This window comes from Trachypithecus francoisi, unplaced genomic scaffold (assembly GCF_009764315.1).
Source record: "Trachypithecus francoisi isolate TF-2019V2 unplaced genomic scaffold, Tfra_2.0 Lachesis_group17, whole genome shotgun sequence".
Taxonomy (NCBI): domain Eukaryota; kingdom Metazoa; phylum Chordata; class Mammalia; order Primates; family Cercopithecidae; genus Trachypithecus; species Trachypithecus francoisi.
The window spans coordinates 69,400,042-69,425,551 of NW_022681462.1; the positions used below are offsets into that span (position 1 = coordinate 69,400,042).

General features: G+C 41.9%; 1 protein-coding gene and 1 non-coding gene across 12 annotated transcripts in view; one reads left to right on the forward strand and one right to left on the reverse strand.

Annotated features, from left to right (window-relative positions):
• Positions 1 to 1,202: 1,202 nt before the first annotated feature.
• LOC117063206 lies at positions 1,203 to 1,309 on the reverse strand. Its single transcript, XR_004428805.1, has one exon. It is a non-coding gene; the product is annotated as a U6 spliceosomal RNA (small nuclear RNA).
• A 12,926-nt stretch (positions 1,310 to 14,235) lies between these two features.
• The window catches only part of HNRNPLL (heterogeneous nuclear ribonucleoprotein L like), a 39,541-nt gene continuing 28,266 nt past the window's right edge, over positions 14,236 to 25,510 (forward strand). For 4 of the 11 annotated variants that reach the window (XM_033175974.1, XM_033175978.1, XM_033175979.1 and 1 more), the window contains exons 1-2: positions 14,236 to 14,571; positions 15,412 to 15,574. In XM_033175974.1, coding sequence (XP_033031865.1) covers positions 14,516 to 14,571; positions 15,412 to 15,574 — 219 coding nt within the window. In that variant the 5' untranslated portion in view covers positions 14,236 to 14,515. The other 7 variants (XM_033175985.1, XM_033175984.1, XM_033175986.1 and 4 more) reach the window with 5 other exon arrangements.

A 25,510-nucleotide genomic window follows, 5' to 3' on the forward strand; every position in this document is an offset into this window, starting at 1 on the left:
TTGATTGTCACTACTGAGGATGGGTGGCGCTAGTGGCATCCAGCGGGTAGGGGCCAAGAATGCTGCTAAACATTCTACAATGTACAGCTCCCTCTCAGCAAAGAATTATCTGGACCAAAACATCAATGGTGCCAAGGTTGGGAAGCCCTGGTACACACAGTCAGACTTTTAAAAATTAGACTTTTCGGCCGGGCGCGGTGGCTCAAGCCTGTAATCCCAGCACTTTGGGAGGCCGAGACGGGCGGATCACGAGGTCAGGAGATCGAGACCATCCTGGCTAACACGGTGAAACCCCGTCTCTACTAAAAATACAAAAAAAAGTAGCCGGGCGAGGTGGCGGGCGCCTGTAGTCCCAGCTACTCGGGAGGCTGAGGCAGGAGAATGGCGTAAACCCGGGAGGCGGAGCTTGCAGTGAGCTGAGATCCGGCCACTGCACCCCAGCCTGGGCGACAGAGCAAGACTCCGTCTCAAAAAAAAAAAAAAAAAAAAAAAAAAAAAAAATTAGACTTTTCAGGCCAGGCACAGTGGCTCATGCCTGTAATCCCAGCGCTATGGGAGGCCGAGATGGGTGGATCATTTGAGGTCGGGAGTTCGAGACCAGCCTGACCAACATAGTAAAACCCTGTCTCTACTTTAAAAAAAGCAAAATTAGCTGAGCGTGGTGGTGCATGCCTGTATCCCAGCTACTTGGGAGGCTGAGGCAGGAGAATCACTTGAACCCAGGAGGTGGAGGGTGCAGTGAGCCAAGATCATGGTGCCACTGCACTCCAGCCTGGGCAACAAGAGCGAAACTCCATCTCAAAAAAAAAAAAAAAAAAAAGAAAAATTAGACTTTTCAAAACTTTCCATTAAATAATAAACTGTTTTTTATTGTCACAAGAGTCTTATAATTACCGCTCAGTATATCTAGTTGACAATCATAATTTAACGATTTCTTGACTCTTAGATGTATAGATAATATTGTGAACATCTCTACACATATGACTTCTTTTTTTTATTATTATACTTTAAGTTCTAGGGTACATGTGCACAACGTGCAGATTTGTTACATATGTATACATGTGCCATGTTGGTGTGCTGCACCCATTAACTCGTCATTTACATTAGGTATATCTCCTAATGCTATCCCTCTCCGCTCCCCTCTCCCCACAATAGGCCCCGGTGTGTGATGTTCCCCCTTCCTGTGTCCAGGTGATCTCATTAAAAATATGGAATGCTTCATGAATTTGCGTGTCATCCTTGCGCAGGGGCCATGCTAATCTTCTCTGTATCGTTCCAATTTTAGTATATGTGCTGCCGAAGCGAGCACCACATATGACTTCTATATTGGTTCGGACTAAGCTTCAATTCTCCTGAGTAAAATTACTTTGCCAAAGGGTATTATCATTTTTATGGCTCTTATAGTTGGTATGGGGATCTTGTTAACTTTGGTAAAATGCGTTTGTTATTAATAGTTTATCAGAGAGAGTTAAAGTCTGCCTTTGACTATAACTTCTAATGCTATTGTTTTATAAGTGGGAAGCATGGCACTGAGGGAGGATTCTAGCTCATGGTTTTAGCTTTTGAGTAATGACATCATTTCATGTTACAGGGAGGATATCTCTTTACCCTCATTTGTGTTATCCACTGTGTTTGAAATCTCACATAAGTCTGTGGAGGAAAAAGGATATAACCATCTGCCTTAGCCTTCTTTAAGATATGAGTACTTGGAATGGACACAGAGGGGTTTGGGACTGTGTCTTATTTATTCTTTTATTAGGGCCCACCACAGGGTCAGGTTGAAATGTTTATCATAAATGTTTGTTGAACGTAGGAGTGGTAACACATGAAGTGACTAACTGAATGTAGCTGTCTTTACTGGGGCAGATGACAGCAGAGGAAGCAGTGTGTTCCCATACAATTATTATGTTTTCTGGCAATGTTGTAGGACCCACAAGTTTGTATGCCTGATCCACAGTAACAGACCAGTTACACTGGGACAGCAAGGTTTGCAGCAGAGGACGCCGAGTGAGGAGATGGGAGGAGAACTTTGAATCCTTTTCTCCCAGGAGTTCTGGGCTGAGGCTTTTAAGATGATTATGGAGGCTGAGGGGCTGGAAAATTGGAGTTTTTGATTAGTCAGTGTAAGGGGAATAAAATAATCAGGATGTAAAAACTGCATTCCTTGGTGAGTGAGATCCTGGGGGTTCCTTCAGACCAGCTGATGTCAGTAGTGTTGTTGATATGTGGGACCAGAAAGAATATCTCAAACATAAAGCTAAACATTTTATAATGTTCCAATTGTTATCTATTGAGGAGTTAAGGGGAACTAAAATCTTGTAACAGGTTCTATGTGATTCTGAGGCAACAGGCACCAAGCAACCATGAGGAAGCAGACAGAGAGCAGCTGGCCTCATGATTAACGCCGAATGCGCTGTGAGCTTGGTTTATTTTCGTTTCTTCCCCTCCCTCCTTCCCTGATTAATTTTATAAAGTTTATAGGGATGGTTTCAGGAACACATGAATGTCGTCGTGTTTTGATTGGTTCTTATAGTCATCATTATACTTAGTAATTTAAAGACTGTTGCTTTTGCTACCAGACTCTGCTAGAAATATTTGCTAACATTGGTGGTGGAAGCCAAGATATCAAAAGTCTGGGCCGAGCACGGTGGCTCACGCCTGTAATCCCAGCACTTTGGGAGGCCGAGGTGGATGGATCACCTGAGGTCAGGAGTTCAAGACCAGATTGGCCAACATAGTGAAACCCTGCCTCTACTAAAATACAAAAGTTAGCCATGCACGGTGTTAGGCACCTGTAATCCCAGCTACTCGGGAGGCTGAGGCAAGAGAATCACTTGAATCTGGGAGGTGGAGGTTGCAGTGAGCCAAGATAGTGCCACTGCACTCCAGCCTGGGTGACAGAGCGAGACTCTGTCTCAAAAACAAAACAAAACAAAAAAGTCTGGGGACAAATACATGGCTCTTTTTCTCAGCCAGGATGAAAAAAACATTCTCTACGAATATAACATTGTTTTTTGTTTAATTTGTATTTTTAGAAGAGACGGGGTTTCACCGTGTTAGCCAGGATGGTCTTGATCACCTGACCTCTACCGGCCTCAGCCTCCCAAAGTGCTGGGATTACAGGCATGAGCCACCAAGCCCGGCCCTGTTTTTTGTTTAACAGCGATACAAAGACATTAACAAATTAAGGAATTGATGGATTTTTAAAAACCAGAGAATAGGCTGGGCGTGGTGGTTCACGCCTGTAATCCCAGCACTTTGGGAGGCTGAGGCAGGTGGATCACCTTAGGTCAGGAGTTCAAGACCAGCCTGACCAACATGACGAAACTCTGTCTCTACTAAAAATACAAAAAATTAGCTGGGCATGTCGGCAGGCGCCTGTAATCCCAGCTACTTGGGAGGCTAAGGCGGGAGAATTGCTTGAACCCTGGAGGTGGAGGTTGCAGTGAGCTGAGATCACACCATTGCACTCCAGCCTGGGTGACACCAAGACTCTTTCTCAAAGAAAAAACCAAAAAAACAAACAAAAAACAGAGAATAAATGTATGTAGCACAAAACTTGGGAAAAAAAAAGAATAAATGTATGTAGCACAAAACTTGAAAAGTGTAAAAGAATATAGTCTAGAGAAAACAAAGCTGTAGTTTCCAGCAATCCATCTAGTTTCCCCCTCTGCAGACTTACCAGAGATATGTTAGGTATTGACTAAAGATGGCCATATCAACAAATCCCAAAATAAGGTACACAAGCATAATAGAAGTTTGTCTTTTTCAGATAACAGTCTGGAAGTGTGAGGTCCAGACTGGGGTGGCTCTTTTCAGTAAAAATCCTCCAGGTACCCTGTGCCTTCCATCTTGCTTCTCTGCCATCCCTTATATGTTGTGCATGGTGGAAACTAACTCAGTGCCACCTCTATACTCCTGCACATGGGAAGGAGAAAGAGAGGATGTGGAGGGCAAACAACATTTTTGAAGCAAGTGATGCAGAAGATGTACCTATCATTTCTGTTCCTATTCCATTAGCAAGAACTTTGTCACATGACCATACCTAGCTGCAAGGAAGGCTGGGAGATGTAGCCTCTGTGCGGTCAAATGCCCAGCTGAAAACTCTATTACTGCAGAAGAAGGCTGGTGGGGTAGGGGGTTGGGGCATGAGGGAACTGATTTTGTAGTTGTGGGTGTCTAAGAAAGAGAAACAATTCTTTCACAATGTGTCAAGGATGTCACTGGGATTATGAATCATTGAATCTGCCCCAGTATTGAACTGTGATGCCTGGCATGTCACAGCTGCCTCCAAAGAGATCTCTCCCAAATGCCAGGAAGTAAATAAATAGCAATAGATAGTGGCCTGATGCTCCAATCCGTTTAATTTCTAGATCATTTGTCTATTTGACTCATTGTTCTCTTTTTTATATTTGAATCTCAAAGACTGGGGTCTAATAATCTGGAGGTCCCTAGGCAATCATCCTTCTCCACTACAAGACTGGGCAGAGTTAATGTTTTAAAGTTGTGAAGTAGATGACTTTTTTTTTTTTTTTGGTGATTTCAGCTTTCTTCACTCATTTTTCTTCTTCTGGCATCTTCCTTCCCTGGGAAGGGCACTGCATCACACAGGGCCCTTGTGGTGCCCCAACCATTCAGAATGCCACACCACAGTGCACATAGGATCCCTCAACAACATAAGGCTGTGGCTACAGAATTCTCTCTCTTCTTTTCTCACCCAATAATTATTTCCCTCTAGTGCCCCACCACTAGCTGGATGATGGGGTGGAAATGCCGCTGCTTGTGAAAATAACTCAATCTGACTAGGTAGAACTATTTTGCCTTCCCTAGTTTAAAAGGACTTGAGTTTTGTCTTACTGTCTACAGGACCAAAAACAAAAATTATAGGCTCATTGGTGGTTCATGCCTGTAATCCCAGCACTTTGGGAGGCTGAGGCAGGAGAACTGCTTGAACCTGGGAGACAGAGGTTGCAGTGAGCCAAGATCAGGCCACTGCAGTCCAGCCTGACAGAGCGAGACTCCGTCTCAAAAAAACAAAAACAAAAAACACCAAAAATTACGTCTAAATTGCAGATATACACATTAGTATTCATACAGAAGCATTTCCAAGAATCATGTTTTGTACATTTCACTTATTTTTCTGTAAAAACCATTGCACTATGGAAACAATTAAGCAGATTAGCTTTCTCTCTTCTCCCTTCTTGTGGTCATTTTGGTGCCAGTTACAGAATAGCTGAAGCCATCTTAGAGACTTTGCTTTCAGACTGAGATAAAATGGTGTATTAGTACTTCTTTGCACTGAAACCTTTTTTTTTTTTGTAGGAAAAAAAAAAACAAAAAACACAGGCTTGAGCCACCACACCCGGCCTGTACTGAAATCTTATAATAAATCCTTATAATAAGAATTGATTTGGTAATATGTTAGTTGATTATTGCTATCTTTAGTTCTCTTAATTTGTTGCAAGAATCTTTGTTTTTTTTTTCAATTTTTGCTACTAACAAAAGATTCTAAAAAGAGCACACATGTTGGCCAACTGGCCGACTCCTACAGAGACTAGTAAGCCAAATATTGCATCTCTAGACTCTCTTGCACCTATTTTTACTTAAGTTTCAGCAATCAGAGCCTCTGTAAGATCTGGAAGGCTGTTTCTGCTGCTAGGTTTGGCTTTGGATGCATTATTTTTTCTTCTGTAACAATGGTTCTGGAGATTCCAGGGTTCACTTATTAGTTTCCTGAATATCAGGAAACATGGGGCGGTGCATCTACTTTGCCAGTGCAGATTATAGTTGGTATGGTGTGATTCTGGAGCTGGCCATGGAAGTGGCAGCTTCCTGATTGTGATGGCTTCCAGAGTGTGGTATGGTGGCGTAGTGCTGGAGCAGTCAACTTCACAATGAACAATAGCACAGTTCTTCTGGTTCCCCAGTTCTGAGTTATGGTTTTGTGAGTCACTCCATTAGTAGTTTCAGTTCTTTAAGTGCTTTATTACTTCTAGCTTAAACTAACCAGACTGGCTTCTGTTCTTTGCAACTGAACTTTGACTGATAATAGTCTGCTCCATTTGTTTTCACGATCACTCATGTATTCATTGATCTTTTAGCAAATATTGATTGAGGGCCTTCTTATAAATAGTTGGTAAGATAAATTTTTTTTCAGAGGTGTAAAACAATAGTTTTAATTTACACAAATTATAGGTTGCTTAAAAAATTATATATCTAGGGCCAGGCATGGTGGCTTACTTCTGTAATCTGAGCACTTTGGGAGGCAGCAGTGGGAAGATCACTTGAGATCAGGAGTTCAAGACCAGCCTGGCCACCATAGTGAAACTCTGTCTCTACTAAAAATACAAATATTAGCTGGGTGTGGTGGCTGGTGCCTGTAGTCCCAGCTACTCAGTAGGCTGAGGCATGAAAATCACCTGAACCCAGGAGGTGGAGTTTGCAGTGAGCCAAGATTGTGCCACTGCACTGGAGCCTGGGCAATGGAGCAAGACTCAGTCTAAAAAAAAAAAAAAGTTATATTTCTAGGAAAGTGTTTCCATCTAAATAAGGCAGAAAAATTAAAAGTTCCAATTCCAATGTAGTTACCATAGATAGTTCATATGTCCTTATTGGTATAGTGAAAAGAAGACGAGAATTTAGAGACAAAAGATTAGTCTTTCTGAACTTCACCTGCCAAATGGAGACAGTAAGGACCTTCCCTGTTAGCTTATACAGTTTCTGTGAGAATCAAATTAAGCAATGTATGTGATACTGCTTTGAACATAGTAAAGTGCAATACAGTGCTGGTTATTTATTTGTAGTTAGTAATAATAGTAACTTTATTCTATAAAGTTTTTTACATCAGATGGTTACAATAGCACATTCAAATAAAACTATTTTTTGTTTGTCTAATTCCTCAATTAAGGGCAATTTCTTATTTTTTTAAGTTTTATTTTAATTTTAAGCTCTGGGATATATGTGCAGGATGTGCAGGTTTGTTACGTAGGCAAACATGTGGCATGGTGGTTTGCTGCACCCATCAACCCATCACCTAGGCATTAAGCACCGCATGCATTAGCTATTTATTCTGATGCTCTCCCTTCTCCTGCCCAAATTCTGATTTTTATATAATGATGTGCTTACAGGTAAATCAGAGAGTAATTACTCACTTTGTAAAGGAATTTCACTTTTGAAAATATTCACAATAGGAAAGTTTTTGTTAAAATCCATCTCTCACATTTATTACAGTTGACTGATTTATAAATGTAAATGATATGCATTTTGGTACATCAAGTGCACAAAATGAACCATATCTATGCAGTTATTTGAAAAATGGAATTATATTTTAAAAATGATTTCATTTCAAATATGGGTGAGGAGCAGATCATATTATAGATCAGTATTTTGAGACATCTTCATAGACATAATTTGCAAAGCTGACATGCTTTGTTTCATATGCTTCTTTTTCTTGTGGCAGAGAAAGAGAAGCTTAGTTTAGATCAACAGACATCTAGCCAGGCAATGTTCTAGGTGCTGAAGACACAAAGATGAATGAGATCAGTCCAGTCCAATCCTGTGCAATGAGGTAGCCATTTTTATGTGGCCATTGATCACTTAAAGTGTGGTTAGCATGACTCAGACATTGACTTTTACATTTTATTTAATTTTAATTTCTTTAAATTTAAATAGCCACATGTGACCAGTGTCTACTATATTAGACAACACAGGTCTAGGCCAAACCTAGTAGATGACTTGTGGTTACCGAAGAAAAGATGCATAGGTAAAAAGACTTTTTTTCCTGTTTAAAATAAAGGTGACTGATACGGTTTGGGCTGTGTCCCCACCCAAATCTCAACTTGAATTGTGTCTCCCAGAATTCCTATGTGTTGCGGGAGGGACCCAGGGGGAGGTAATTGAATTATAGGGGCCAGTTTTCCCTGTGCTATTGTCTTTCTCCTTCATTTTTTTTTTTTTTTTTTTTTTTTTTGAGATGGAGTCTCACTTTGTCACCCAGGCTGTAGTGCAATGGTGTGATCCTGGCTTACTGCAACCTCTTGCTCCCAGGTTCAAGCAATTCTCCTGCCTCAGCCTCCTGAGTAGCTGGGATTACAGGTGCAGGCCACCATGCCCAGCTAATTCTGTATTTTTAGTAGAGATGGGGTTTCACCATGTTAGCCAGACTGGTCTTGAACTTCCAACCTCAAGTGATCTGTCTGCCTCGGCCTCCCAAAATGCTGGGATTACAGGCAGGAGGCACCACGCCTGGCCGCGTGCTATTCTTATGATGGTGAATAAGTCTCACGAGATCTGATGGGTTTATAAGGGGTTTCCATTTTTGCTTCTTCCTCATTTTCGTTTGCCACCACTAGGTAAGAAGTGCCTTTCACCTCCCACCGTGATTCCGAGGCCTCACCAGCCATGTGGAACTGTAAGTCCAATTAAATCTCCTTTTCTTCTCAGTCTCAGGTAGGTCTTTATTAGCAGTGTGAAAATGGACTAATACAGTGACCTATTAATTTTCTGGATTTAGGGGTGAAGGTGAGGAAAGTACTGCAATAGTTTCAGAAAGTAAATGGCAACAAGGGAAACAATGATATAATTCTGTTTAAAATATGTCCTATTGATTCAAATGTTCCCTGACATATTCAGAATGCAAAGATATTGCCCGCTTCAGAAAGCTGAAGATAGGGAGGGTGAAAAAACTGAGGTCTAACAAACCTACTTCATGTGTTATCTTTAGCGTCCATTGTCCTTTTTATAGGGGTCTCAGTATCAAAGATCAGGGAAGGATGAGCGAATTAGTAAACTTGCTTACAAGGGAAACTTCTTTGATGGAGTGAGATGGGCCATTCTCAAGATATTTTTAATTTGCGTAAATTAAAAGAGACAGAAAAGAGGAGTTGGGAGCTTAAAATTGAATTATTTTTCTTTTTTTCTTTTTTTTTTTTTTTTGAGACGGAGTCTGGCTCTGTCTCCCAGGCTGGAGTGCAGTGGCCGGATCTCAGCTCACTGCAAGCTCCGCCTCCCGGCTTTACACCATTCTCCTGCCTCAGCCTCCCGAGTAGCTGGGACTACAGGCGTCCGCCACCTTGCCCGGCTAGTTTTTTGTATTTTTAGTAGAGACGGGGTTTCACCGTGTTAGCCAGGATGGTCTCGATCTCCTGACCTCGTGATCCGCCCATCTCGGCCTCCCAAAGTGCTGGGATTACAGGCTTGAGCCACCGCACCCGGCCTGAATTATTTTTCTTTAGGAGAATCAAAACAATAGAATATTCTGTGAAATAATTGGGAATGATCAGTAGCACTTTCTATCTTTTTGTCGTTAAGTATGAGCAATTATTTGTTAATTTTATCCATATTTTCATATGCAAGGTGAATTTCATTTGGCAAATTCTGTTCACTCTCAACTGTGGACAGAAATGCTATCATTTTGTTCTTTATTAAATTATAATGTATTAACATTATTTTTTAAACGTCTAAAGCAATATCAAGTCACACAAGTCAGAGGGAAAAGTGAAAATAATTTAAATATTATTTCTAAAACTAAGGTCAAATGGCTGTAACTAATAACAAGAACCTGAATTGGCTGGGTGTGGTGGCTCACGCCTGTAATCCCAGCACTTTGGGAGGCCGAGGCAGGCAGATCACAAGGTCAGGAGATTGAGACCATCCTGGCTAACACAGTGAAACCCCATCTCTTCTAAAAATACAAAAAATTAGCCGAGTATGGTGGCGGGTGCCTGTAGTCCCAGCTACTTGGGAGGCTGAGACAGGAGAATGGCGTGAACCTGGGAGGCGGAGCTTGCAGTGAGCTGAGTTCGTGCCACTGCACTCCAGCCTGGGCAACAGAGCAAGACTCCGTCTCAAAAAAAAAAAAACAAAACCTGAATTTTACCTTTCATTATCTGATATATGAGTGAGCACTTCTAAGGTTAATCTTTTATTTTTGCAGATTTATCATAATTTTTTTTTAAAGAGGTCAAACACTGTGGCAGCTGGATTCACAGAGCAGCTGTGCATGACAGTTCCTGATAGAGTAGACCACTGTGGTTACACTTGACTACATCTTGAGCTAATAGTGCTTGAGGCATTTCCTGCAGAGAGCATCCTCCTGGAACTGCGGCTTCTTTTGACCATAACTAAGCAAATATAGGTTGAATTAAAGGGGTTAGTTTCAGCAACAGTGCCACAGTGCTCTTTCTCAGTGATCTCTGTCAAACAAGTGGCATCGTCAGAAATAGCGCACTCTGGATTTAACAAAAATTCATAGAAACTAACTGATTTGTCTCTGAATAGCTGGATTTCATGTTAAGTATGTTTGTCTTAATCATAACACACCTCTATGGCTCTAATCCTTTGGAAGTGTGACTCACAATAAGATGTGCATGAAGATTTTACTGGACTTTTACAGGAGTTGAGGCAGGAAACAAAAGTCTTGCCTATTCAATGAAATGGCAGCAATATTGGAACTTGAGTTTGGGTATGAAAAACTAATTTGCATCTTTAGTTATTCAAATAACGCATCCATCAGAAAATGGCAACACTTTCCACATAATTTCTGGGGTTTTCTACAGAAATTAAGTTTAAGGCTAGGTGCAGTGGCTTATGCCTGTAATTTCATCACTTTGGGAGGCCAAGATGGGTGGATTGCATGAGGCCAGGAGTTTACACAACCAATCTGGCCGACATGGTGAAACCCCATCTCTACTAAAAGTACAAACATTAGCCAGACATGGTGGCACACACCTGTAATCCCAGCTACTCGGGAGGCTGAGGCACAAGGATCAGGAGGCGGAGCTTGCAGTGAGCCTAGATTGCGCCACTGCACTCCAGCCTGGGTGACAGAGCAAGACCCTGTCTAAAAAAAAAAAAACAAAAAACCAAGAAAAAAAAATTTAAAAATTAACACAAAACAGTGCATTATATTTGTAATTTCCTGTAGAAGTAAATTGAATTTCCTTATACAGATGCAAATGATGAAAACTATATTCAGCCTTTCGCAGGATTATAGCTACATAAACCCAGGTATAAATTAGTGAATGAAGCTGAGTTCAGTGGCTCATGCCTGTGATCCCAACGCTTTGGGAAGCTAAGGCAGGAGGATCTCTTGAGCCCAGGAGTTTGAGACCAGCTGTGAGACCCCCATCTTTATAAAAAAAAAATAGCTGGGTGCAGTGGTATATGCCTATGGTCCCAGCTACTTGGGAGGCTGGGGTGAGAGGATTGCTTGAGCCCAGGAGGTAGATGCTGCAGTTAGCTATGATTGTGCTACTGCACTCCACAGCCTGGGCAGCAGAGTGAGATCCTGTCTCAAATAAAGAAATAAATAAAAAGGAGAAATTAGTGAATGAATTAACATCATTATATAATAAGTGACTATAAATGAGATCTGTATGTCCATGGTAGTAAACAACACAATAATTAAATCATTGGTCTCCTGATGATGAGTACTGGCTCTGGAACCCGATTGCTGGGGTTCCGGTTCTGGCTTTTCAATTTATTAACTGCAGCTTTAGGGCAGGTTTACTTGTTTTCTTTTCTTTTCTGTTTCAACAGGGTTTCACTCCAACACCCAGGCTAGAGTATAGTGGTGCAATCACGGCTCACTGCAGCCTGGACCTCCCTGGGCTCAGGCAATCCTCCCACCTCATCCTCCTGAGTAGCTGGGATTACAGGCACGCACCACCACTCCAGGCTAATTTTTAAAATTTTTGTAGAAACAGGGTCTTGCCACATTGCCCAGGCTGGTCTCAAACTCCTGGGCTCAAGTGATCTGCCTGCCTCTGCCTCCCTCTGTGCCTGTCCTAAAACAGGTTTCTTAATCTCCCCTAGACTGTTTATTTAATTGTATAATGGGAAGAGTAATAATAATGCCTCTGGTAGAAGGCTTCTGTCAGAATTTGACAAAACCCTTTCAGTGGTTAGCACAGTGACTGGCACTTTAAATGTGCTATTAATTATTGTATGTGTATTATTACATATGTATGCTTGTGGCCTATCTCTTGGGTATAAGCCTTGTTTCCACAACTTGATTACAAGCTTTGAGAGGGCAGGAACCCTCTCACATAGTCCTCTCATCACCTAGCACAATGTCTTATAAATGTAATAGGTCAGTAACAAGATTTAAAACTAAAGGGTAATTTGAGGCTAGATTGATTATAAAGGCCTTTGACTCTCAATTTCCCTAGGCCTGCTCCAAGCCTGTCTCCTACTCCAGTATAACCAGAGTCCCCTTTGAGCTGTGGCAATGGGAGCTCTTGGCTGCTGCCTACTCGACAGCAGCCAATTCAATCAAGCGTTCAGAAAGTAGTCAAAGGTCTGAGGCCATAATGCATCAGAGGTTCCAGACATTCATGCCATTTAGGAGCTGTTTCTGCTTTTCTTAGGTATTTGTGGCTACTGGGCAGTATGTAATTTGTCTCACCTAGGTGAAATCATGTAGAATATAATTTATGTCCTCCCTCTTTAGCTCTTCTCATGGCACGGTGATGAGTTAGCTAGTATTTTCCTTATCAAAGGACCTACTATCACTGTTGGAACAACTCATCTGCAACAAGCTCACATTTCACCCGTGGTCAACGAACTGACTGAAGTCCTTTAAAAATGCTTTCTTTTACTTCTTCAATTTTTTTTTTTTTTGTACTCAACTGGGCTATCACAAAAAGAACAAGTTTAATACTGGTACATATTGGCTTCCACCTGCTGTTTGTGAACACTGAGCACAGCAGCCCTAGGTTTGGCAAGGCTGGGTTTCCTTACCCATTGATGTGAGAGTTGCATTGTAATGTGGTATAATCCATAGGTTGAATGCAGGGCTTTGAGAATTTAAAATATTTGCATCTTCACAAGAAATATTTGGAAAGTTTGTATAAGGCCTAGTAAATCCAGTTGTGGGTGAATAGAATTTACCAAACTAAATTCACCTAGCATATGAAAATGTACATAAAACAAAATTAACAGGTAGTTGCTCATACTTAACAAAAAGATATTTAGTGCTTCTCATCACTCTCAATTATTTCACATAATATTCTATTGTTTTCTTTCTCCAAAAAAATAATTGTTTTAAGCTCTCAGCTCTTCTGCCTCTTTTACTTTGAGCAAATTAAAAATATCTTGGGAATGGCCCATCTCACCTCATCAAAGAAGTTTCCTTTGTATCAAGTTTATTAATTCACTCATCCTTTCCTGATCTTTGAAACTGAGACAGCTGTAAAAAGGACAATGGATGCTAAAGATAACACACGAAGTAGGTTTGTTAGACCTTTTTTTTGACCCTTGGTATCTTCAGCTTTCTGAAGGCCAGGTAATGTCTGCATTCTGAACATGTTAGGGGACATATGAATCCATAGGTCATATTTTAAGCAGAATTGTATCATTGTTTCCCTTGTTGCTATTTTACTTTCCCAAACCATTGCAGAGCTTTTTGCCAATGACATTTTCTCATCCGCAGCCAGCTCTGCGGCTCCCTTTTGCTATTTCTTCTGTCGACTTCCATTTTAATTTAAAAAATAAATTTATAATTTTTTTAGTTCTGTTTTGTCAATGTATACCTGCAGCCGCACATACATTTGATTATAGCTGCATACTATGGAAAATCTTGCAATTGGATTCCAAAATGACAGGCAGTGTAATTTACAAAGTACAAAAGTGTTACATTAAAACACTCTCAGCAATAAATAAAAATAGCTTTTTTGGAGGAGGAAATAACTTTGGAGAGAACTAGGCTGGAGGAGGAAGCAATCTACACTGTTAGGAAAGGAAGAGCCACATCTAGGGAAGCATCTGAGGGACAAGGACAACAGAAACACAAGAGGCTCTTGATCTCAGGTAATCCTCCAAGAGGCACCTGACAGGGGGCAGTTAGATTACCTTGATTTGCCAGTTTCTCTCCTGAAAGATACACTGGACTTTTATTTCCCAAGGACTACTCATTCAGCATTGTTGAATACCTAAATTGTGCTGGAGATTGCACAGGAATTGGGCTTGTGAAAATGAAAATTGCACAACAGTTCCTGTCTTCAGGCGCTCCCAGAGTTTTTAAAACAGAACATCTTAAGAGGGAGTTATAAGGGGCCCTGTTACAAAAAGAGCAGCAACTAAAATCTTGGAAGAGCCCTCAGGACGCCACAGAGGAAGCAAGCTGTGGTCACATAATTTCCAAAGGCTTTTGTGTAATTTCTAAAGGCTTTTGTATCTTTCGACAATAAATGATCAAGTGAAATACAACACCGTCCGGAAGAGAAAGAATTGGGATGGAGGATGAGATTTTATATGGAAGGATTAAAACATATTTAACTGGAGCAGGGACTTACAGGGACAGGCAAGTCCCTTACATTGTCAGTAAAGGGCGCAGGTTACAAACGAGTTGTAACTGTTCAGACCTACGCGCGCCCGCGTGCAGCGCCTCCTGACGACGCGCGCCTCGCAGCCTTCAGTCGACGCTGACAGCTGTTTTCCAACACCCAGCTAGGGGCGGGAGAGTCCGCCCACTTCTACCAGATTTTGAACACAAAACAGTGGAAAGACCACTTTCATGGCTCCAAGCCGTTTTCTGCCTTCATCGCCTGCAATTTTGGGGCTCTTCGGGGGGTATGTCTGCAGGGATTTTAGAGGTTTTCTTCCTCGTTCTCTTTTGAAGAGGTGATACAAAGCATTTAAATTAGCGGTAGGGCGGTTAACACCCGCAGCCCTGGCCTCCCTGCACTTCTCGTCGCTCGTCCGTGTTCACTCTACGCCTAGCCTCGGGTAGGAGCCGCACAGCGCCAACGGTCGCGGGGTCGCAACGCCTCCCAGGCGGCGCGCGGCGGACGTTGCGCGCCGGGCCTCTCAGGTCGGCAGCGAGTTCAGAAGGCGCGGGGAGGGAGGCGAGGCCGAGCCGCGGGCGGCTTTTGACGAACGGCCCTCAGAGCCAATGGAAAACCCGGTCGACTTTCCCGCCCCTGCCAATAGGGAGCAGGACCCGGGCGGGCGGGGGGGCGCTTCCCGCAGGCTGCGGCTGGATTCGATCCTGAGCGACGGCCGCGAAAGCGGGGGCGGAGGCTCGGCCTGCGCGGCTGGGAGCGGCTTAGGGGAGGAGGGAAGACCGGAAGCCACGGTCGCGTCCCGATCCTTAGATTCGCTCCTCCGGGCAGGGAGCGGAGGCTGAGGAGGAGGGAGAGGCTGGATGTTGGCTCGGTAATTGAGGGGAGCGGCCGCTCCGGAGCCTCCTCCCGGGGCGCCCCCCTCAGTCCGCCGCGCTTCTCAGCCGCCCGTCTCCTGGCCGCGCAGCCCTCGCGGACGGCCGGGCCGCGGAGACCCTCGCAGAAGAGGCGCTGCCGGCGGCGAGGACTGGCCGGCGGCATCCGAGGCGCGCGCCCCACCGCCACCCCCACCCTTCTGCCCGCCGGTCCCTCCGGCCGCCGCCATGTCCTCCTCCTCTTCCTCCCCCAGGGAGACGTACGAGGAGGACCGGGAGTACGAGAGCCAGGCCAAACGTCTCAAGACCGAGGAGGGGGAGATCGACTACTCGGCCGAGGAAGGCGAGAACCGCCGGGAAGCGACGCCTCGGGGCGGGGGCGATGGCGGAGGCGGCGGCCGGAGCTTCTCCCAGCCGGTAACAAAGCGCGGCCCCCCTGTCCACTGTGCCTGGCTGCTCCCCGGGAAGCAGGGCTGGTTGGCGGGGCCTCGGTGCGGGGCCTCCCGCTCGCTTCATTAGCCTTTTCCGCTGCGCCGACCCGGTTGGCGAAGCGCCCACTCTTCTCTTTGGGGCTTGTATTCTGGCCTCTACCTGTTTCCCGCATCCCGACTGCGAAGCCGGCCCTGTCTTGGCCGCAGGCCCCACAGCGAGTCCACTGCTGGGCCCTGAACTTGGGGAGGGTCGCGGCGCGGCGGCGGCGGGGAGGCGTCGCTTCCGCTCTGGGGGGGTTTCGCGGCTCGGAGAGCTCTTTGTTAGTGTAACTCCTCGGGCTCGGGGCCAGCGTCGGGACCACCGGTTCCCTTCAGCCCCTCTGCCCGCAGCATCCGCGCGCTGGTCACCATCCCGGCATGTTTGCGTCGGTTCCACCGGGGGCTCTCCGCCTCGCATCTATGGAGAGCCGTAATTAAATAACAGATTATACCTTGGCGTTCACATGCTAGTTCCTTTGAAGGTTTCATTTAAAAATTTTTAAAATTAAGCTCTTTATAAGCATGGCGTGCATCCTTTGCTCTACCCAGTTTTGTGATGATTGCTCAGTGCACTTTTTACCTCTTCGGTTACAACACTTTAACAGAAGTGTTGGCAGCTGTTGGTACACCCCTACCTTCAGGTAAAATCTTAAAATTACTAAAGATTTTCATTGGTAATTTATTCCAGATTTGCCCCATGAAAGGATGAACTGAACTAAGGGCTGCATTAAACGCAAATTCCCAGAGCCTTGTCTTTCTCTTAACCAGAAATGTTAGCGGGAGGCAGGAGGAATGTGATCATTTTGTCCACAGCAAGTAGTTAGCTTCAGTTGGATGGAGACTTTAAGGAAACAAAGCGGAGCAAGCGTTATTGCCCTTTTTTGGTGCACTTAAGCTGTTTTAATGACTTAGATGTTTTTTAAACATTTAACTCATGTGAATTGTGATTAATTCTGCAAACTTTAGCAGAATTACGAAATTTTACACATATATCCTGCTATTAGGTTAAAAGGATTTTTACCTTACCTTTTAAAAACAAGACGCACATTAGAAGCCCTTTATAGCCGTTTGAATTTTTAAATAAAAAAAAAAAGGCTGGTCAGTAGTCCCCAGCGTTACAGTTTCCAGTTACCAGGATGTGAGGGCAAACTTTGCAACACATTTAAAAAAGGAACTTTTTCTCTCAGTCTTACGGTGTTAGCTATTACTTTAGATTTTTGTGCCTAGCTGTTTGAAATATTCAAAATGTAACTTGGAAGTGTGAATGAAGGAAATGCATTTTTTCTTAGGAAGTTTCAGTTCAAAGCCAACTCTTGTGGAAATTGATAACAGGAATATAACTGATACTTAGATGTATTTGTTCAGTGTACCTCGTTGCTAGGAATCTTGCTTGAGTTTTTGTGTAGCATCATGAAATGTCTTCAGGCATTTTGGAAAAATACTTAAATCAGTTTATAAAAATTTGTTTTTGAAAACAGATAAAGCATTAAATCAGTAGTATTATTTTGGATATTGGGAAGAAAATAACATAATTAACGTATCCAAAGCGAAGTGTATGGAGCTGTGGAAATGGCACTGAGTAGGGTTTGGGGATGGTCGAGAGTCTAGTCTTAGCATACTTTTTTTTTTTTTTTTTTTTTTTTTTGAGAGGTTCTCTCTCTATGGCCCGGAGCTGGAGTGGAGTGCAGTGGCGCATGATCACGGCTCACTGCAGCCTTGATCTCCCTGGCTCAAGCAATCCTCCTACCTCAGCCTCCCGGGTTGCTGGGACTGCAAGCCCGCATCACCACGCCGGGCCAATTTTTTTTTTTTTTTTTTCTGTGTTTTGTAGAGAAGGGGTTTCACCATGTTGCCAAAGCTAGTCTCTTAACTCCTAGGCTCAAGAGATCCACCTGACTTGGCCTCCCAAAGTGCTGGGATTACAGCCGTGAGCCACAGCACCTGGCCTTAGCATACAATTAATGTGAGTCTGAGAAAGTCAGTTTACTACTCTGAGTTCTCTTAGTCTGTAAAATATGAAGGTTGAAACACATACCTTTTTTACCCGAAGCTATAGTTAAGTGATTAACGTAATGCTAATGCTGCTTTTAAGTTTCCCAGGCGGGAACTGATATAAGCAGCTTGAGGTATAACTTTTAATGTTTTGTTTATCTTACTGCTGATATGTTTCTTAGGAAAGGGTGAATTGTTTTCATTTAACAGTAAAACCATTATTGTACTATGAAATCTAATGAAGCCTTGTTTATCTTGTTTTTAAATATTTTTCATGTAATTTTTTGGTACTGTTTTGAAATCGTGGCAACTATGGAAACCTATACATAATAAAATTCTATTATTAGGATAGGCATTCCCCAGATAGAAGTTTACTGTCTTGTGCTTCTTCGTTCGGAGATTTGGTAATTCATTGTAACTGAAAAGGGTTTTGCACAACTTCAGTGGTCCTTCAGCCGAGAGAAGAAATACTTATGGTCAGACTGTTAAAGTAAATGCAGATTAGGTACAATGATGGCATTCTTTTCTAACTCTAGTTGAAAGTTTGTAAAGTGCAAAGTAAGCCTTTGAAGATTTACATTGTTTGGTTTTTTTATGATTAACCTTGAATGCTTTCATAATATATTAACTAGATTTAAAGAGGAAAATGAGTATTTAAGAAAAACATAGTGGTTCTACAAAGGCTCTTAACTTAAAAATTAATGGATAATTGTGAGTGATCATTATGTTGAAGGTATAAAGAGAAATGAGAGAAGAGTTAGTACTTTAGATATGAGAAATAAAACACCCTTCAGATTTATGTCTTCGGGTACCTTTTTTTAATAGAGCAAAAAACTCCTAGGGTTTTTCACATTCACTGAGCTGCATTGTTGAATAAAGCTTGATTATAGAGGTTCCTGCGACATATTATACAGTTATTTTTCTCTTGTGGGGTAGTGTTCTTAAATTTAATAGGCATGACCTTCAAGATCGTATTAATAGTAAGTTTCTGTATCTTCTTACTTTTAATAAAAGAAGGCAGCTTGACTTGAAAATATTAAGGCTTCACTTGGCAAAACCACTTGAGGAATTGGGATGGAGTGCTAATTTATTTTGGAGATTTTAAAGTTTTTCTTTTTTCTGCTAGTGAATAAATAGGCAAATCAGATATTAGGTGGTTTGTTTGCTGATGAAGTGAAAATTCGTTTCTCAACTTTTAATAAATAGACGTGAAAGATGGCAAAATGCCAAGATAAAATTGTAGCTCCTGGGATTTCGAAACAAAGAAATATACAACACATAGAAAATCCAGTTTTAATTCAAGATACACTATTCTGTTATACTTGCACAATGTATATTACAGATGATAGCAATATTACTGTGAACTATTAGATGCATATGGGTTGGGAGATGGGATGAGGTCACTTAGCTCCCACAGGAGAAGTTTAGAAGACTGTGTAGTAACTACTTCCTGGAAATAAAATAGTTAAAGGATGTGTGCCCCAGAGGTAAGTGCCAGAGCCTGAAGCTTGCATAGCAGTAGTGTCTTGTGTCTCCTCCAGATAAGCTGTTCTAGTAGAATGAGGATTTTTAGGCCTAGTTTGGGGAAAGACATGAAAAGTAGAAGGTTTTACCATCTTTTGGTTTTAGACTGTTTCTTCATGTTAGTACGTTACGGTGAAAAGAGCTGTTCATAGAGCCAGTAGCACAATCAAGGCGAGTGTATTGGCTCTGTTAACAAGCTTTTTCATTTAACCTTCCTGGAACTCAGTGATCTCTAACCTCATTTAAAACATGATAATTGAGCTTCTACCATATATCAGGTGATGGGGCTATGATAGTGAAAAAATATTAGATATCTAAAAATCTGTGGTTCTACATCATGTATTGCATTTTTTGCTTCTTTGAAATTGAATCCAACTTTCAGGACTTACAGCAACAACTCAGATGAGCTTAAGGAAAACAGAAAGGGAGCGGGGTAGAAGATTTATTGGCCTGTGTAACTGGGAAAGCCAAATTGTGACACTGGTTTTAGGAATGGCTGGATTCAGGGATTTAGATGATGTCATAGGGACTTGATTCTCTTTCCATGTTTCAATTCTCCTTTTCTCTTGTGTAGTGGTAAAGCTAGGCTGACGTTCTTATAGCTAGCAGCTAAAGAGCATCCTGTCTTTCCCAGCCTGTATTTATCCCTTCTTATCAAGCATTTTTATCTTCCCCTCTTCCCCCATCTAATTAATCACCAGGCCACCTTTGAGGTTGAGGAGGCATGACCATGTGATTGAAAATACCTATGTATAATAATAATATGGAGTTGTTTTTATTGGGGTTTTTTTGCATGTTTTTATTTTTAAGCAGAAGGGGTAAGGAATTCTGAGTAGGCAAAACCAAATGATTTCTATTATATGAACAACAAAAGAAGTTTATTTTTTAAAAAGTTACTTCACTCTTATGGCCATGATTTTTACATCTTTGCTCTGTTATGTGATCAAATGTACCAAAAAACTTAGGATAGGAAAGTTAGTTTCCCCATATTGTAGATGTGCTTCTTTACAAAGAGGAAAAGACCAGGAGACGTAATTATTTAATTTAGTAAGGAAAAAATGTGATTAAACATTGTGTGGGTTAAAATGACATTTTACAGCTGCCCATTAAAACTTTGTCCCTTGATCTATATGAAGTGTCCAGAGTAAGATAGGCGATGGTTTTATGTCTGGAAATACTGTACCCATTCTTGGGACTACATTGATAAATTTTAATATATCCAGACAAAGCTTACCGGAATGGAGAAGGCACTGCAAATTGCATCATAAAAGCAGTGACAGAAGAACCTGGAGGATATTTCGCCTGAAGAGTAAACTTAGGTGTGACTTAATAAATCATTACAAATATTGATAATTGAAAGATTATGTAGAAGAGGGAAATGTAGATGAGGTAGGGTGTGCTAACTAATGTTTATTGAACCTTTTTTATACTGTACTGAGCTTTTCTTCTCTTCAGTAGAGTTTAGTCCTTAATCTTCAGTAGTCAAAATTAGCATTTAACATTAGTATTTCTGTGAAGAGGGAGTAGTGAAAAAAAAATTGTATTATTAAGAGTTTGTTCCTGAAATGGCCTTTGAAGGGCTGAGAATTTGAAATGTCTATAAGTAAACAGGTCTAGAGCCTGTAGTAGAGACCAAATAATGCCACTATTATACTTAACCCAATTGACCTAAAGAAGAGATCATGCAAGTTTGTAAAGTGAATATATGTTGCAAGCATACCTTCTTTTTCTGGATACGCAGCTGGGATATTGTTTGTAGTCTGGTAAGCAATAGATATAGAAACGTGAGAGCCTAGGTAACTAAACATCTGAAATGGAAATAGCTTGGGCTCCTGTATGAGGAAGGATTAAAAAAGGACTCCTTAAGCTGGAGAAGATGTGACCACAATATTAATATATTGATGGGTAGTAAAAACAAGACTGATTTATTCACTAGTTTAGGAATCAGCTTCATAGTATGATACTTAAAAGAGGTTATTTTAGAGTAGGTAAAATAATCTCTACAGGCTGGACGCGGTGGCTCACAGCTGTAATCCCAACACTTTGGGAGGCTGAGGCGGGTGGATCACTGGAGGCCAGGAGTTCAAGACCAGCTTGGCCAAAATGGTGAAACCCTGTCTCTGTTAAAACCACAAAAATTAGCTGGGTGTGGTGGTGCATGCTTGTGGTCCCAGCTAGTTGGGAGGCAGAGGCAGGAGAACTGCTTGAACCTGGGAGGCAGAGGTTGCAGTGAGACCTCGCCCCACCGCACTGCAGCCTGGGTGACAGAGCGAGATTCCGTCTCAAAAAAAAAAAAAAAAAGAAAAGAAAAGACTTTACAAATGACACCAGATTTCTTGTCAGCAGTATATAGTACAGGTAAAGAAAAGAAGTGATTTAAGAAGAGTACAAGTATTTTGGGGGAAAAAGGGGGAAAACGAAGCTCAGGAGAGGATGGTAGACAGATAGTTTGAAAAGATCTCTTTGATATATTAGTTTTATATTTGGAAACAACCATAGGTTTTTTTTTGTTTTTTGTAATAAAACACTACAGAAGGAATGAGAAAATTGTGTGTTAAAGAAAAGGGGACCTATTTTAAAAATACAAGTATCAAGGTAGATAAACTTATGAATGGCAGATTCATTGAGTGGGAATAAGGGAAATACAAGGGGGGTGAGTTTTCTGCCTTGAGGTTGAGACAATCATATCTTCCCCTAATTACCATACTGAGTATATTTAACATTGTCCAGCTTTTTTTTTTTTTTTTTTTTTGAGATGGAATCTCGCTCTGTCGCCCAGGCTGGAGTGCATTGGCGCAAGGTCTCACTGCAAGCTCTGCCTCCCGGGTTCATGCCATTCTCCTGCCTCACCCTCCCAAGTCACTGGGACTATAGGTGCCTGCCACCACACCTGGCTAATTTTTATATTTTTAGTAGAGATGGGGTTTCACCATGTTGGCCAGGCTGGTCTTAAACTCCTGACCTCAGGTGTTCCTCCTACCTTGGCCTCCCAAAATGCTGGGATTACAGGCGTGAGCCACTGCACCCAGCCCACATCATCCAGCTTTTAAGTGATGACTGTGGTTTCAGTTTATTCTACTTAGGAAATATAATTTAATAATAATATATTAAAATGAGATTTTTTTGAGAGATCTAAAAATCAATTGTATAATCCATTTCTTTGTAAGAAGACCAATTTGAAAAATAGTTATATTTTTTAGCATGATACTCATGATAGTGGTTACCTATAATGGGAAAGGAAGGGGATAGTAAGAGGAGATGCGATCAATTTACGGGTTTTTGTTTTGTTTTTTTTTTTTTTATTTAAGACCGGGTCTTGCTCGTCACCCAGGCTAGAGGGGCACGATCTTGGCTCACTGCAACCTCCACCTCCTGGGTTCAAGCAGTCCTTCCACCTTAGCCTCTTGAGTAGCTGGGACTACAGGCGTACCCCACCATGCCCAGCTAATTTTTTGTGTTTTTGCTAGAGACGGGGTTTTGCCATGTTGCCCAGGCTAGTCTCGAACTCCTGAGCCTCGAACTGCTGAGCTCGCCTCTGCCTCCCAGAGTGCTAGGATTGCAGGCGTGAGCGACTGCACCTGGCCAATGTTTTATTTATTAAATTGGATGGTGGGTTCATGGGTTTTTTTTTTTTTTTTTGAGACAGAGGCTCTGTTGCCCAGACTGGAGTGCAATGGTGTGATCTCGGTTCACTGCAACCTTTGCCTCCTGGGTTTAAGTAATTCTCCTGCCTCAGCTTCCTGAGTAGCTACAGACGTGCACCACCACTCCCAGCTCATTTTTGTATTTTTAGTAGAGATGGGGTTTCACCATGTTGGCCAGGCTGATCTCAAACTCCTGACCTCAGGTGATCTGCCTGTGTTGGGCCTCCCAAAGTGCTGGGATTACAGGTGTGAGCCACTGTGCCTGGCCATGGGTATGTTTAATAAAGTTCTTCATACCTTTTTGTAGGCTTTAAATATTATAAAATAATTCTGCAACTTTTTATTATATAAAATGTTCAACTTACGTATACCCTTCACTTAGATTCAGCAGTTTTTAACTTTTTGCTGTGTGGGGTTTTATCTCTACATCTGCATATCTATATTTATATACATACTTTTTCCCCCTAAACTCTTTGAAAGTAAATTTCAAACATGATGACATTTCATGCCTAAATATCGCAACATTCTTAAGAATAAGGATGTTCTTTTACATAACCATTACTGTTTTCTTAAAGACCGTGATAATTAATTCTGTTACGTGATAATTAATTCTATTATGTTAACCTAATATCCAGTTTGTATTCACATTTCTTTAGTTGTCCCTAATATGTATGCGTTTGATAGTAGTTTTAACTATTGTATAATAAAGGCTCACATACAGCATTTGGTTTTTTTTTGGTTTTTTTTTTGAGATAGAGCCTCACTCTGTCGCCCAGGCTGGAGTACAGTGGCGCAATCTCGGCTCACTGCAAGCTCTGCCCCCTGGGTTCATGCCATTCTCCTGCCTCAGCCTCCCGAGTAGCTGGTACTTACTACAGGCGCCTGCCACCACACCCTGCTAATTTTTTTGTATTTTTAGTAGAGATGGGGTTTCACTGTGTTAGCCAGGGTGGTCTCGAACTCCTGACCTCGTGATCCATCCGGCTCAGCCTCCCGTAGTGCTGGGATTACAGGCACGAGCCACCGCGCCCGGCCATCATTTGGTTCTTTTTTTTTGAGATGGAATCTCACTCTGTCACCTAGGCTGGAGGGCAGTGGCACAATCTTGGCTCACTGCAACCTCCGCCTCCTGGGTTCAAGCAGTTCTCTGCCTCAGCCTCCCGAGTAGCTGGAATTACAGGCGTCCTCCACCATGCCAGAGACGGGGTTTCACCGTCTTGGCCAGGCTGGTCTGGAACTCCTGACTTTGTGGTCCACCCACCTCAGCCTCCCAAAGTGCTGGGATTACAGGCGTGAGCCACCATGCCTGGCCCAGCATTTGGTTGCTGTGTCTCTTAGTCTCCATATGGAATCTTCCGTCCACTGTTTTTTGATACTACTTTTTTGAAGAGTCCAGGCCAATACAGTTTTCTGTTGCCCTTTTAATTTACCTTTGTCACCTGATTTCTAAGAATGGACTGAAATTATTCTCTTAATTATATCTTGCAGATTATTATTGTCTAATTATTTTGAGAGTAAAACTTGTTATACTTTAAATACACGCTCTGTTTGGCAGGTAGGTATTATTTAGAGCTCTTCCTGCTTTATTCATTTCCAGTTATATTTAAGAATGTAATGATGATATGCACATTTGATTGTTCATTGTTAATGTTGCTTAAGAAAGTGTTGATTTTTTTTTTTTTTGAGACGGAATCTCTTGTCAGTGGTGTGATCTCGGCTCACTGCAAGCTCCGCCTCCTAGGTTCACACCATTCTCCTGTCTCAGCCTTCTGAGTAGCTGGGACTACAGGCGCCCACAACCACGCCCGGCTAATTTTTTTGTATTTTTAGTAGAGACCAGTTTCACCATGTTAGCCATGATGGTCTCGATCTCCTGACCTCGTGATCTACCCACCTTGGCCTCCCAAAGTGCTGGGATTACAGGCGTCAGCCACCGCGCCCAACCAGAAAGTGTTGATTTACTTAGGGTATAGTCAGAATGATTCATTTCAAACTTAGTGGCATATATGGGTTATCTGTTTAACCATAGGAAAGATGGGGCATAAGCAATTCAAATAAATTCCAAGAATTGAATTAGTATTGGCAAAGAACTGAGTTTATTTTTTGGATTTGACAGTAGCCTGAGTAGTTCTCTGGTTACTTCATATATTTAAATCAGTTCCTTTCTTTCAGCTGTGACATAAATTTTTACTGGCAGGGCACTCCATTTGTTGTATTTTCCTAACAGTCTTTATAATGAAGAAAAATCGGTGAGTCATTTAAAATAGCCTTAATGAGATTTAATTTTCTTAAAACAATTGTTAAATTTTAATGGCAAAATAGTGCTTTCAGATTAGTCTGGTTATAGGAGAAAAAAACTTAAAATTTTTTTTGTATAGACAAGGATGTACATGGTGGAAGTCATTTCTGAAGTTACGATGCAAGAGAAGTGCCTGATGGCATTTGTAAATACAGATCTTTGTCTTAATGGAACTTGAATTCAAGTAAATGAAAGCTATTTGCATTTTCAAAGTAATTTTTACAGATACTACGTTTAAAAATAAACTTTAAGACCATATTCTTACATTTTGAAACATCCTGCCCTGTGTACTTGAAGATACACAATATTCCGTAGATGCCCAGGAGAGCTTGCATTTTTGAGTAGTTCTTGTTCATCCTCCTGCCTTGCAAAGATGGTACCCTTGTATAAATTTAAGTTGTCATGTGTTTAATTAATTAATGCT